Source organism: Hyaena hyaena, unplaced genomic scaffold (assembly GCF_003009895.1).
Source record: "Hyaena hyaena isolate Hyena2069 unplaced genomic scaffold, ASM300989v1 scaffold_4, whole genome shotgun sequence".
NCBI classification, from domain to species: domain Eukaryota; kingdom Metazoa; phylum Chordata; class Mammalia; order Carnivora; family Hyaenidae; genus Hyaena; species Hyaena hyaena.
In genome coordinates this window covers 3991773-4007159 of record NW_024080636.1, presented here as the reverse complement: position 1 = coordinate 4007159, position 15387 = coordinate 3991773, and the positions used below count along the sequence as shown (strand labels likewise).

Here is a 15387-nt window from a genome sequence, read left to right as displayed (position 1 = left end):
CCCTCACTTTTGCATCTTGTGTCTGTTGTTTAAGGATCTTAGCCCAAATTCTTTTTGCCCCCCTGTTATGGAAGTGTGGGTGACACTTAGTGGGTAGGTCACATGGGCAGTGGGAGGTGGGGTATGTAATTGAACACTTGCTGGTGATCTAGTACTGCAGTGGGGGCTTTGAGATCAGTAGCTTTAATCCTTAGAACCCCCCTCCCCCACCCCTGCCAGTGGAGGATATTATAGATGAGAAAAGTAGAAAATTGTGAGCAGTGTGTCAGAGGCCGCACGGGCAAGGAGGGAAGGAGCCTGGACCTGCCGCCTGGTCCGTCTGTGTCCCCAGCAGGCTGCTCCTGCGGGCACCTTGCCGTTCCGACATCCCTGGGCCCAGGTTGTGGGGCCATGTTAGCTTTGGCCATTTGCTTTTCAACAATTTTCCAGCTACTTATTCCTGCTGTGATTCACATCTGTACTCGTTTTTGGTTGGTGCCATGACAAAGCCGCTCAGGCCGAGGGGAGAAATGGAGTCTGTTTCTTGCCTCTGTCGCCTTCTAGAGGCACCTGCGTTCCTGGGCGCGTGGCCCTTCCTGCGTCTCCACTCACCTCCTTGGCCCTTCTCCTGTACTCACATCTTTTCTGGCCACAGCCGGGAGAAGCTCTCTGATACGAAGAACTCCTGTGATTAGATCAGCGCCCCTGGATTCCTGGTTAGCCCGGGTCCCCTCCCATCGCTGCACCCTTAATCACACCCATACAGTCCCTTTGTGCCACCCTAGACGACATTCATGGATCGCAGGGATTTGGAAGTGGACGTGTCCTGAGCCTTTACTCTGTCTCCCACGGTGACTAAGCTCTCCAAACAGTGACTCCGAAAGAATGATCTTGTGGACGTGAGAATTTTAATCAAATTCCTTTGTTTCCTCCTTCAACTGAATGCTACCTACCGCTAAGGGAGTAGAGAAACAAGGAGATGTAGAATCAGTTTGATTTTCCTTGCTTTTTTAAGAGTCAGTTAGTGGTATTATTTTACTAAATTATCTTTTTGTTTAGCTTCGATTTGAAACTTCATATACATTCATTGCTGCACTCTTCAGTTCAATATTAAACACTTAATCCATGAAGCATTATAGGAAAAATATTTTAAAAGTATTTTGATTTTTTTTAAATCCAGATTTGGACTTAAAGCCACCACTAAAGTCAACTGGAAACGATTCATAACCTCACTTTATGAGTCACAGTGGGTGGAGGCCATCAATACAGTCCCCCAGACCAAAAGAAACAGGTATGTGAAAAAAAAAAAAGAACTAAATTTTAGTTACACCTATTATCATCTGGAAAAGGTTAGAGAATATCTGAATTACTTTTTCTTCATGTTTTAAATGACAAATCAGTCTTCATTGGATAATTATGAACTCTATCTTGTGATTTACCATTCATCAATTATTTCCCATACAGTATTCTTATTTAAAATGGCCTTAAACTATAAGATGGGTATAATTATTATTTCTGTTTCTAGATGAAAACTTAAGAGTATGAGTATTAACTAGATCTTCTGCTTAGTGAGTGGAGGAGGCAGAAACGGAGATTGAATGTTGTATGTACGCACATCAACACTGCTAGCATTACACTGTGCTTTGAGTGTATTCTTGGGAAATTGTGTGTAAGCATGTTTTGTTAAGTGTTATCCAGAAAGGAGCAATCCACATTTGTTTCCCGACCCTGCTCTGCCTGGTGCAGATATCGTGGGTCAGGGGAATTATTCGCCTTGAGCGCCATTATTTCTGTTTTCATTCTAATGTCTATTCTAACTTCAGATTTACATTATCATATAAATTGCGTTGGGGCCCAAAATGTAAAAAAAGTACTTAATAATATGACATTTTAGAATTTAAGCTTTTGCTCTAAGAAGTATTTTATTTATGTTGACATGTACCCTGTATCGATCGCCCTCTATAAATCTTAAAGAAAAAACCAGGCTTCATAATCTCAGCACATTCACTGAGAGCACTATGCTCTATCGTAAAGTAAAATATGAGAAAAATAGAGCATCAGAATAGTGAGCAGTATGTCAGAGGCCGCATGGGCAAGGAGGGAAGGAGCCTGGACCTGCTGCCTGGTCCGTGTGCATCCCCAGCAGGCTGCTCCCACGGGCACCTTGCCATTCCGACATCCCTGGGCCCAGGTCGTGGGGCTGCTGAGCTGATTCCCATTTCACTAGGTCCTCTCCCTGTCTCAGAGATTTATGAATATTGGGTGAACTGCCCTGGCATGTAGAGATTTCTACTGGCCTTCCACGTAGAGATCCCTCCCCCACCCCTCCACCCCTGACTCCATTCCTGGGATGCAACTCTGCTTATTTCTTAAGTGAAGTTACTTTTGTTTTTTATGATTTTCTTTTTTTTTTTTAATTTTTTTTTATGTTTTTTTAAATTTATTTCTAGGAGAGAGAGAGAGAGAGACAGCGTGAGCAGGGGAGGGTCAGAGAGAGAGGGAGTCACAGACTGAAACAGGCTCCAGGCTCTGAGCTGGCAGTCAGCACAGAGCCCGACGCGGGGCTCGAACCCACGAACCGCGAGATCATGACCTAAGCGAAAGTCGGACGCTTAACCGACTAAGCCACCCAGGCGCCCCGTGTTTTTTATGATTTTCTTATCTGAAAGACAGGAAAGAATTAAAATGTGAGTTTCATTTACTTTAAAACAGTGATTTTCAGGGCCCCTGGGTGACTCTGTTGGTTAAGTGTCCACCTCTTGATTTCAGCTCGGGTCATGATCTCAAGGTCATGAGATCAAGCCCCACATCATGTTCTGAGCCGATAGCCTGCTTAGGATTTTCTCTCTCTCTCTGCCTTTCTCTCTGTCTCTGCCTCTCTCTCAAAATAAAGTTTAAACATTGATTCTCAATGGGGGGCAATCCCAGCCACCCAGAGACATTTTGGGTTGTCACAGCTGGGGCCGGGGGGACCGCTGATACCTAGTAGGCAGTGGCCTGGTTTGCCGCTAACCATCCCACAGTGTGGAGGATGGTACCCTCTGCCCCTTCCCCCAACACACACCAAAGAACTACTGGGCCCAGCGTCGGCGGACTGTAGAAGGTAATAATTATTGTGGAAGTATCCATTCATTCCTGTGCCAGGTTCTGGTGAATCACATGAGCAACTCAGACACAGGAGTTCTGCTACTTTATATATTTCTTACAAATGGTCGTAGGTGTGTGTGTGTGTGTGTGTGTGTGTTTATAGATTTTTGTACAACTGGAAAAAGCTAAGATAGCTGTGTGGATGCAGCAATAAAATCCCCCAAACGAATCTGAGAACTGTTGAGCTGATTCACTATCATTCTTTCTTTCTTTTTTTAATTTTAGAAAGAGGGAAAGAGCATGAGTGGGGGAGAGGGGCAAAGAGAGAGGGAGAAGCTTTTTTCTTATGTGTTTATTTATTTATTTATTTATTTTCAAGTTAGCTAACATACAGTGTAGTCTTGGTTTCAGGAGTAGAACCCAGTGATTCATCTGTTACACATCACACCCACTGCTCATCCCAAAAAGTGCCGTCCTTAATGTCCATCACTCTTTTAACCCATACCCCCACCCTGGCCCACCCCCATCGTTTGTTCTCTGTATTTAAGAGTCTCTTATGGTTTGCCTCCCTCTCTGTTTTTATCTTAATTTACCTTCCCTTCCCCTATGTTCATCTGTGGAGTTTTTCAAATACCACATATGAGTGAAATCATATGATATCTGTCTTTCTCTGACTTATTTCACTTAGCATAATATCCTTCAGTTCCATCCATGTTGTTCAGTTCCATCCACGATTTCATTCTTTTTCATTGCTGAGTAATATTCCATTGATTATATTATATTATATTATATTATATTATATACACACACCACATCTTCTTATATAATATATAAGAATAATATATTATATTATATTATATTTATTATCATATAGTATAGTATATATAATATATACACACACCACATCTTCTTTATTCATCAGTTGATGGACATTTGGGCTCTTTCCATAATTTGGCTATTGTTGATAGTGCTTCAATAAACATTGGGGTGCATGTGCCCCTTCAAATCAGCATTTTTGAATCCTTTAGATAAGTTTCTGGTAGTGCAATTATTGGGTCATGGGATAGTTCTATTTTTAATTTTTTGAGGAACCTCCACACTGTTTTCCAGACTGGCTGCACCATTTTGCATTTCTACCAACAGTGCAAAAGGGTTCCTCTTTTTCCACATTCTTGCCAGCATCTGTTGCTGCCTGAGTTGTTAATGTTAGCCATTCTGACAGGTGGGAGGTAATTCTCCTTGTGGTTTTCATTTGCATATCCCTGATGATGAGTGATGTTGAGCATCTTTTCATGTGTCTGTTGGCCATCTGGATGTCTTCTTTGGGGAAGTGTCTATTCATATCTTTTGCCCATTTCTTCACTGGATTGTTTGTTCTTTGGGTGTTGAGTTTGATAAGTTCTTTATAGATTTTGGATACTAACCCTTTATCCGATATGTCATTTGCAAATATCTCCTCCCATTCCATCAGTTGCCTTTTAGGTTTGTTGATTGTTTCCTTCGCTGTGCAGAAGCTTTTTATCTTGATGAGGTCCCAATAGTTCACTTTTGCATTTATTTCCCTTGCCTCTGGACCCATGTCAATTATGAAGTTGTTGTGGCCGAGGTCAAAGAGTTTGCTGCCTGTAGGATTTTGATGGTTTGCTGTCTCACATTTAGGTCTTTTATCCATTTTGAGTTTATTTTTGTGTCTAGTGTAAGAAAGTGGTCCAGGTTCATCTTCTGCATGTTGCTGCCCAGTTCTCCCAGCACCATTTGCTAAAGAGACTGTCTTTTTTCCATTGGATGCTCTTTCCTGCTTTGTTGAAAATTAGTTGACCATATGTTGGTCAGTCCATTTCTGAGTTCTCTGTTCTGTTTCACTGATCTATGGGTCTGTTAAGCAGACTCCCTGCTCACACTGATCTCAATGTGGGGCTCAATCCCACAGCCCTGGGATCATGACCTGAGCCTAAATCAAGAGTCGATTGCTTAACTGACTGAGCTACCCATGTTCCCCTTGTTCTTTATTTAGTGGGAAACATCATCCTGTCCAACTGAACATTGAAAAGCTGAGGCCGGCAAGGGTATCTGTAGATTTGTGTTACAAGATTCTGCAGCCCTCTTCTGATCAGAGTCCATGGTGGAGAGTGGGGTGGTCATAGGCCTTCAGGAACACACATGCAGGCCGATGGACCTGCACTCAGGGGATGGATGCAAGAGGCAAGAAAGGGAGAGGGGTCTGATGATGTCAGTGCCATGGCCGTTGTCAACCGGGAGTGGGAGATTGTTAAGGTTGACATTCCCACCATTTTAACATGAGAAGCATGTGCCCTCGCTTATTGTGTGGGTGAGTGTGCCTCAGTGCGCTCCCCCTACACGCAGGGAGGCGACAGTCTCAGCAGTGATGTGATCTCTTTCCTGGCCTCTTTTGAGACCAGAGCCATAGACTGGCGAGATGGCTGGCCACAGTTAGCTGGCATGGGAAATGGAGAAAGATGGCGCAGCCGGGTTGATGGCATCCATACACTTTCCCCTATCAGGTACTGCACTGCCCGAGTGATGGGTGGGCCTGCACAAGCACATTACACTTTCAGGAAGAAGAATCATCCATAAATAAAGCATTGTGATGGTTGGAAGGCGCCTTTTTTTGTTTTTTTGTTTTTTTTTTGCATTAAGGAAGAACAGAGTTCAAGAACGTAACCTTATTCCTGTTTTTCTCTTCATTCCCTTGTAGCCTCACCACTAGAAATCAATCTCACAAGGAAAACATTCTCACAAAGTTATCTAGACACAAGGATCACTACGCATCATTGAAGAAAGTGCTACTGAACGCCAGCACCGTAAGATTTGGAACCCCTTCCCTGGTGAAAACCTCATTGTTTCTCAGAATGCGAACACTCAGAACAAGCCCAATAAAAACTGTATATTCATCCATTTATCCATCCAACAAACATTTTCTGAGCTCTTGTTAGAAGCTAGCAATTATCCTGAGTGCTTAGGGATATAGGGCCCCACCTCAGCAGTTGGATGTGGTTGGGGAGATCAGATAACATAAAATGTCATGAACTGAGGTGAGAGAGATGCCAGGGGATGAGAACGGTGCGTGGCAAGGTCACTAAGCATGCAGTGACTGCCCATCTTTCACTGTGTAACGAGTAATCTCCACCTCTTGCACATTCCCCACCCCAGCCCAGAGGGTGTGGGTTCCTAACAATGTGTAGCCCATCACAGGAAACTTCTCTGTGTTCCAATGAGCCTATTTAAGGATTTGATTGTACTGCAAAAGGGGGCTCATTCACGAATTTGTAGCTTGCTTTAAATATTAGCTCCTGTCCTACCTTAATATTTATTTTGACAATAGCATTTGGATACTTTGGGAACATGCAACATTTTCTCAAGTTTGCTATTTAAAATTTTTTTTAATATTTATTTATTTTTGAGAGGCAGAGAGAGAGAGCAAGCACACACATGTGCATGAGTGGGGGAGGGGCAGAGAGAGAGGGAGACACAGAATCCGAAGCAGGCTCCAGGCTCCGAACTGACAGCACAGAGCTTGACATGGGACTTGAACCCACGAACTGTGAGATCATGACCCGAGCCGAAGTCACACGCTCAACTGACTGAGCCACCCAGGCGCCCAACACAAGTTTGCTATTTACTAAGTACCTTCGACAACCGAATCTAGAAAATACAGAGGAATCCAGTGAACTGTTTTGCCTCGGACTCAAATTTGACTGGGTACAGAAGAGGAGGTACTCAGCCTCAGCATCAGCCTTCCTATGGGACAGCTATAGGGCAGCGTTCTGGGAAGGAGCCCACATGGCCTGGAGGCAGACCTCAAGGTTCGGAGGTTTGCTGTCTGTGCTGGAGGCGGCAACTCCTCTCTCTGTCAATCTAGAATGCCACTGCTTCAGGTTTCTGAGCCTAGTGTAGACTCAGAGATTTGGGGTTCTGTTTTCCTGGGGGGGGTATTTTAGCTAGCCTGCCTCTTCTAATTAATCTTTAGAACTATATGACCTGGTCTCTTATACTGAATGAACAATAATATAATGTGTGCTTACAATGTGCCAGGCACTGTCTTATGTGATTTACTTATCTTCCCTTGCTTCCGCCTCTACACACCTCTGTGAGGCAGACACTATCATTATCTCGTTGATCCTTTCATTTTGCCCTCATTTGCTGAGTTGGAAAGGGCACCATCAGTTATCAAGTACCCAGCCTGAGGCTCCCGGCTAGGGAGCGGTGGAGGCGGAACTCAAACCAGCTGCTGCAGAGAGGCCCGCTGCAACCCTGGGCAGAGCCGCCTGTGAGGGTGCCGGCTGGGCCTCCTCTTGGACATAAATGAAGGCTTTTGAGTGTCTACCTGCCTCAGTGCCTCATGGTATATTGAAGTAATTTAATTAAAAATAGTGAAATCTCATCTCTGTTAATGGAGGACTGTACTAACGCCAACTGTTCCAAATATTGGACTGTTTAACAGTCATTGATGTAGTGTTTCACAAACAGAACTGATCAACAAACACGTTGTACGGGTGAGGAATCAAGTGCCCGCCCACGCTGGGCCATGCGTGCCGTGGGCCCGAACGCTGAACACACAGATGAGTAATGCAGAGGCCTTGCCAATGATGAGCTCACACTCTGGAGTGTCACAGAACAGCAGTGACCATCTGATGCCTTGGGAGTTGCTGGCTGCCATGTGGGATTTCCAACACCACCCCCACCCCCACCACATGTGCCTTGTGCCTTGATCCTGGGCACGTTCTGGAACCTGGAAGGAGGAGGGCAGAGGGAGAGAGCCAGGACTAGGCAGGAGAGGGCATTTCTGCCTGGCTGCAGAGGACAGCAGTGGGAAGCCAGGCCCTCTCCTGCTATAGAGAGGGATGCAGACTTATTACAGAAAGAAAGACAGCTTTAGATCTGCTCCAAGTCATGTATCCTAAGTAGCTATCTGTGCTATTTCCACACGCCACCACCTTCCCTCTGAGCGGACCCAGTCACCTCGATCACTTATATTGAAGCCTGGTGTGGCTCACTTTCTGTCACCCAGAAACAATTTATACCCTGCCTGTTCACCCACTCTTGTTCTCAGTGTCATTATTTGCAGCCCACATGATTTTCTCAGTAGAAAGTCGGCAAGAATCTTCCAGAAAATACTAGAATTAATAATAGAAGTTAGGTCGGTGTTCAAAGATCAATATTATTTATATAAGCTGCAATAATCAGAAAATAATCTTTAAAATATCATTTCTAATAATATTATTTAAAAATATCAAATGCCTAGAAATATACCTAATAAAAATGCAAATTCTCTACATTGAAGATTACAAAGATCACTTATAGAAATAATAATCCTTCACAAGCTTTTGGTAAATATAGGAGGAAGGAATGCCTCCCAACTCATTCTCTGAGGCAGATACTACTTTAATTCTAAAGCCAGACAAAGAGATGATAAGAAAAGAAAACCAAAAACCAATATCCTTCATGAATATTATTGCAGAAATTCTCAGCAAGACATCAGGAACCAAATTCAGCAACACAAACAAAAGATTAAATGCAATGTCCATGTGGGATTTATCCCAGGATTTCACGGTTGGTTTGACTTCCAAAAAAATCAATGAATATGGTATACAATATTAATAGAATTAAGGAAAAAGCCACATGATCATCTTGAAAGATGTAGGAAAAGGATTTGAAAATCCAACACTGTTTCCTGATAACTTTCAGCAAACCAAGGCGAACAAGGAAGTTCCTTACAGTGATGAAAGGCATCTACGGTGAACCCAGAGCTAACAGCATAGTTAATGATAAGAGACTGAATACTTTCCCCCAAGATCATGAAAAACACAAAATGTCAGCTTTTGCTACTTCTCTGTGACACTGTACTGAAGCTCTGGACAGTGCAATCCTGAAAGAAGAGAAATAAAAGGCATCCAGGTTGGAGAGCAAGAAGTAAACTGTCCTTACACGTGGACACACACAAACTTCTACAAATAATAAATGAGTTCATCAAGGTTGTAGGATATAAGAGCAATATAAAAAAATCAGTTCTCTTTCTAGCAACTAGCAGTGGACAATCTGAAAAGGAACTTCAGAAAGCAATTCCATTCACAGTAAAATACCTAGTAGGAAGTTTAGCAAAAGTGCCAGACTTGTACACTGTAAATTACAAAACACTATTAAAAGAAATTAAATAAAATGTTAACAAATGAAGATGCATTCCACATTCATGGATTGGAAGACTCAATAGTATAAGATGGCAATTCTCTCCAAATTGATCTACAGATTCAACAGGTTCAATGCAAACCCTGTTGAAATGCCAACTATTTCTTTAATGTTTATTTATTTTTGAGAGAGAGACAAAGCATGAGCAGGAGAGGGGCAGAGAGAGAGGGAGACACAGAATCCATACAAAGCAGGCTCCAAGCTCCCAGCTGTCAGCACAGAGCCCAGAGTGGGGCTCGAACTCATGAACCTTTGAGATCATGACCTGAGCTGAAGTTGGATGCTCAACCAACTGAGCCAACCAGGCACCCCATTTTTTTCAACTGTCTTTTATTGCAGAAATTAAAAAATTGATCTTAAAATTCATATGGAAATGTAAAGGTTGCCAACCTTGACATTTATGGTCTATTCATCTTTGGCAAGATCAGCGGGAGAAAGGATCGTCCTTCCCACAAATGGTCCTGAGATAACTGGATAGCCATATGCAAAAAGATGAACTACCTTACCCCATACACAACAAAAAATGGGCCATAAACCTAAATATGAGAGTTAAAATGACAAAACTCTTAGAAGAAGGCATATGTGTAAATCTCTGTGACCCATGTTAGGCAAGTATTTCTTAGGACACTAATAGCATGATCCATAAAGGGGGAAAACCCCATAAACTGGAATCATCATAAATAAAAAATTGTGCTTCAAATGATACCATTAAGCCACATTCTGGGAGAAAATAAGTGCAAATTATATATTGGGTAAAGGACTTGCAAGGAAACTATATAAGAACTCTTCGAACTCAATAAGGGGACAACTGAATGTAAAAAATGGGCAAAATATTTGAATAGACATTTCATCAAAGAATACATAAAAGGGATGCCTGGGTGGCTCAGCCAGTTGAGTGTCCGACTTTGGCTCAGGTCATGATCACATGGTTCATGAGTTGGAGCCCCAAGTCCGGCTCTATGCTGAGAGCTCAGAGCCTGGAGCCTGCTTCAGATTCTGTGTCTCCCTCTCTCTCTGTCCCTTCCCGACTCACACTCTGTCTCTCTCTCTCTCACACAAAAATAAAGAAACATTAAAAATTTTTAAAAGGAGACATATGAGTGGCCAACGAGCAAATGAAAAGATGGCCAACATCATTAGACATCAGAGAAATGTGAATCAGAAGCATGCTGGCACACCACTTACTAGTTTATGGCGACAATCAACTCACAAAGGCAGCAGTAAGTGTTGACAGGGATTTGGAAATGGAATTCGCACTCTCCTCCTGGTGGAAATAGAAAATGGTGCAGCTACTATTGAAACAACATGGTTGTTTCTTTAACATGGAAACAGAAATTAACCACCTGACCCAGCAATTCCTCTCTCAGGTAGCTGCCCAAGTAAAAACATTTGTCCACATGAAGAATTGTGTACAGATGTTCGTATCAATGTTACTCATAACCTCCAGACTGGAAGTGATCCAAATGTTCACCTACTTGTGGTAAGATAAACAAAAGGCGGCATAGCCGCATACAGTGGAATCATCACAGGAATAACAAGGAACAAAATACCGATCCATGACGCATCCTGGATTGAACCGCAAAAACGTCACACCACGTGATAGAAGCCAGATGCGAAATGCCTACTGATGGATATATCGTATGCTTCCGTTTACATGAAATATCCAGAACAAAAACAAACACGGACAGACAGCAAATAGATCGGATGCCTTAGGTCGGGGATGGTAGTGGGGAGCGGCTGCAAGTGGACACTTGAGGTTTCTCTCGAGGTGATGAGAATGCTCTGGAACCAGATGGTGGTTAATGGTTGCACAGTGCTCTACACTTATTGAAAATCACAGCTGTCCTATTTGGATAGTAAAAATTTGATTATCTTCCCAGACTAAAAAATAAGCAGGTATATGTTCCTCTAAATTATCTAATTTTCCCTGAGACAACCTTGTATCCATTTCTGGCTTTGGACCCCAAAGTCACGGCTGACATTTACACACCGCTTTGTCACTTAGCGAGTCGCTCTGCCACGTTAATATTCCCACTATCTCTCTGTGAGGAGGTAGGGCTTCTTTATTCCCCCGTTTGTTTTTTTTTCCCAGGAAACAGTATCTCTTAATTTTGATATTTAATTTACTTATTGGTAATTTTTTATTCTGGGGGAAGAATTTGCCTCACAGTATTTTACTGATAATATGTTTTCTTTATGCAGCGTGGCTGAGATTTTTCTTGCTAAGTAATTGTCCATTTATGTAATTGATGCGGTTGGTGGTAGTGAAAATAAGCATCATTAATATTTTTAGGAAATTGGCAAGTTGTTAATTGAATTGCTGGGAAGTTGTGTGCCCTGCACGGCTGAGCCACATAGCCCTCAGGTGTGGACAGGGCAGGAGGAGCTGTCACCACCAGCACTCAGCCTGTCCCGAGGAGGGGGTCAGCGTGTGCCCGCAGGGTGGGCCGCTCTCCTCTCTTGGGGCCCTCTCCTGCCTGTGTCCTGACAGAGGCACTGTGGGAGCGGCCCCTGCAGGGTCCCAGTGTCCCCCTGCCCCCGCCCCACCCCCCACACTGCTCTTGGCTCACAGTGTTACACAGTGACCACCACCGGAGGGATTCTCGCTTCATCATCAATCGAGCCAGAGCTCACTCTTCATTCAGTGATGTTTAATTCATATATAATGTGTTTCCTTCCTTTTCCCTTCTCCTAAAAATATTCCCTTATATACACTCTCATGCTCAGCAACCCGATGGACGGATACCAGGTGAAGAATTGCGACATATTCTAAATTGCGAGGTTGTAAAAATCAGTGATTCAGAATTCAAAGAACTAATGCAGACGCTTGACCCTGAGGGCACCGGATGGGTCAACGTCAACACCTTCGCCCATCTGCTTGAAGAGAACCCTAAGGTGAGTTTTATAACAACGTCACATTTGATTTTCCCTTTATGGCAGGAAATGAAGTATTCTTGGTGAAATACGGGATGAAGGGGAAATTGGTCTTAAGTAAATGACTACACATTTTTCAGCTGGGTTGATTTTCACTTTAAGGAAGAGTTAAGTGTTTGAGTCATTTGATTTTAACTCTTGGTGTCTAAATCTTATTCAAGGGTGCTGTTTGACGTTTTCTGGAAAGCCATCCTAGAACGAGGGTACCTGTATATTCACTTTCTTTTCATAGCGCATTTGTAGGGCCCTTCTTGTACACGGGCATGTTTGTAAATTATTCCTCTGCTTCTCATTAAGAGTTTTCGTATTAGTTTCCCATTTTAAAAAGTAACTGTTTATTGCCTCTAATGACGAATACTTGCTTTTCTTTTGACCAAAAGGCTAACATAATTTTATTATCAGAAATGTTTTTGTAATTTTAATAGCTATTAGCACTTAAACATTTTAAGAACTTTAAAAAATTAGATTAGTGTCAGGTAATGCATTTGATAGGCATTGGGCAATTCTTGTTGAAATGTTTGTTACAGACTTCTTTTAGCAGGTGCAAATTAGCTTTTCACCAATATTATGATATCCTGAGCGCCCACCTTGTGCCGGGTGGTGACTGCATCCTAAACCAATGTTGTTTGGTCCTTCTAGAGTTCTAGTTCAAAAGTAAGTCCCAGGCCCTCACACACAGGAAAGGATCATTGGACCTTTTCCTGAACTCCGCTGTGGGGCTCCTGTATTAGCTCCTGAGAATCACGGCTTCTGATCATCACAGCAACCCCACACACAGCATCTTTGAAAACAAAATATGGGGGGGGGGGGTGGGCGCCTGAGTGGCTCAGTATGCGAACTGTCCAACTTTGGCTTATGATCTCATGGTTTGTGAGTTCAAGCCCCGCATTGGGCTCTGTGCTAACAGCTCAGAGCCTGGAGCCTGCTTCGGATTCTGTGTCTCCTTCTTTGCCCCTCCCCCACGCTCACTCTGTTTCTCTCTCCGTCAAAAATAAATATAAAAACATTAAAAACAAAATATGGGCATGTAAACCATCTGCTCTCCACGTGCCAAGTGGCATGATCTTTACTTAATATAAACGACACCCCATCACCTCCGACAGGTGTCTGGGATCCTAGGAGAAAGCAGAACTTCCTAACCTGGTTGACAAGGTGTCCACATGGTCCAGCCCTGCCGCCCGGCTCCAAGAAGCCTCATGGGCCACACTGCACAGGTCCTCTGGTGCCCCCAGGTCCCCCTCCATTCTCGGGGTGCTGCAGCTCCCTCCGGGATTCCTTTCATACTCCTCTCACCTGCTGAGGCCATCTGCAGGTCTCAGGGCGCCCGGTGCCTTCCCAGGGACCCTCTGTGACACCTCTGGCAGCCACCAGCCTCACACACCTGCCCAGTCACAGTGTCACAACTGTGTCGTTATGTGGTCATGTCCCCACAAAGATGGGCCCATCATGGCCACGGGGGCTTGCCCAGGCCCGGGCACACTCACAAAACAGTGCGATGAGTGGATGAATCAACATATAGGAATGAACCAGAAAAATTAGGAAACACAGATATGCAAAGAGAAGGAAAAAAACCACCACTAATTCTAACACTGAGGAGTTGTTAGCCATGTTACACTTTGGTGTGTGTTGTTTTCAGCTTTACTGCCATTAATATACAAAAACTGCAGATATTTAATGTATGCGATTTGATGAGTTGGATACATACTTTCATGTATGATATCTATTTTTTTTTAAATGAGATACTGTAGGAGTGCCTGGGTGGCTCAGTTGGTTAAGCATCTGCTTGTGATTTTGGCTCCTGGCATGATCTCACAGTTTGGGAGTTTGAGCCTCTGTGCTGACAGTGTGGAGCCTGCTTGGGATTCTCTCTCTCTCCCTCCCTGCCCTTCCCTCACTCACACACGTTCTCTCTCAAAATAAATAAATAAACTTAAAATAAATAAAAATTAAAATAAAATAAAATGAGATCCTATAATTAATGACTTTTCAGTCCATGCTGTCCCTTATTAACATGCTGTTAATACTGTTAATAAAAATTCTGCTGTATGATTTTAAAAGATACAGAGTAACAATTCCCTGTTGTAACCTAGGTGTTTTTTCCCCTTTCATAAATTTTGCTACAGTGAATATTGTGGAGCCTGCTTTTTTACACCACTCTATGAGTATTCTTTGAGTATAGATTTCTGGAAATGGAATTATTGGGTCAAAGAATACATATTTTATTCTTTAAGTGCTTTTAATTATTTGAAAAGGGGGATATATGCGTAAAGAACAAAATGCAAAAGGTGCAAAGAGGAACGCGGTGATAATTAAGGTTTTTTTTCCCACTTCCGTTCCCTCACCAGCCCCAGGGGTGCGTCTGCTGCCCCACGGTCTGTAACTAGCAAATCATCCAAGATTACCCCTTGTCAATACTGGCAATTTGCCTCCTTTTTCATTTTTACCATTCTGAAAGGCAGAAATGCCATCCCATTATTGTTTTATTTTGCATTTATTTGCTATGTAATAGACTTCTTTTATGTTTAGGGTACACTTTTTTTAAAAATAAGTGCAGGTTAAATGCTATTATCCCCATTTCCAGGTGGGGATTAGTGGGCAAACTCATGTGCTCACAATCTCAAGGTTAATTGTCAGATCAGGGGTAAAGCTCACAGGCCATGTCCGTCTGCCTCCAAAGCCCCTCCTGCCCTTGGTGAGTGATTTGTGTTTATATACTTTCTTTTTCCCGATTAGATAGTTTTCTATCTAATTTCCCATCTTGTTTTCACGGGCTGCAGACCCCGAGATGGCTTTCTTCCTGGCGTGGGATTCAGTAAGTAACACTTTCCCGCGTGGTCCCAGGGAGCCACCACCCCAGCTCGCAGATATGCCCCTCGGTAAATATGTTTGTTTGTTTTATGTTAGGTGGAAGAGATCGTCCGCGACTCAATTACTAGGAATCTACAAGCCTTCTATAAAATGCTACAGTCATACGACCTCGGGGACACGGGGCTCATTGGTCAAAATAATTTCCAGAAAATCATGCACCTCTTCTGCCCCCTTTTAACAGCTGAGCATTTACTGAAGTAAGTGTTTTGGTAACGGAAGTAATCCGTGTCGCGTTTTTCATCAGGTCTGTTTATGATCCTGTTTGCAGTACTGATAGGGAGGATTGATACTAAGTGCTGTTTGCTGGGTCCTTAC

General features: G+C 43.1%; 1 protein-coding gene across 6 annotated transcripts in view; it reads left to right on the top strand.

Annotated features, from left to right (window-relative positions):
- EFCAB6 (EF-hand calcium binding domain 6) overlaps window positions 1–15387 on the top strand; it is a 239900-nt gene that overhangs the window by 109625 nt on the left and 114888 nt on the right. For all 6 annotated transcript variants that reach the window (XM_039236383.1, XM_039236388.1, XM_039236406.1 and 3 more), the window contains 4 exons: window positions 1160–1270; window positions 5783–5888; window positions 11998–12165; window positions 15109–15269. In XM_039236383.1, coding sequence (XP_039092314.1) covers window positions 1160–1270; window positions 5783–5888; window positions 11998–12165; window positions 15109–15269 — 546 coding nt within the window. The remainder of the gene's footprint in view (window positions 1–1159; window positions 1271–5782; window positions 5889–11997; window positions 12166–15108; window positions 15270–15387) is intronic.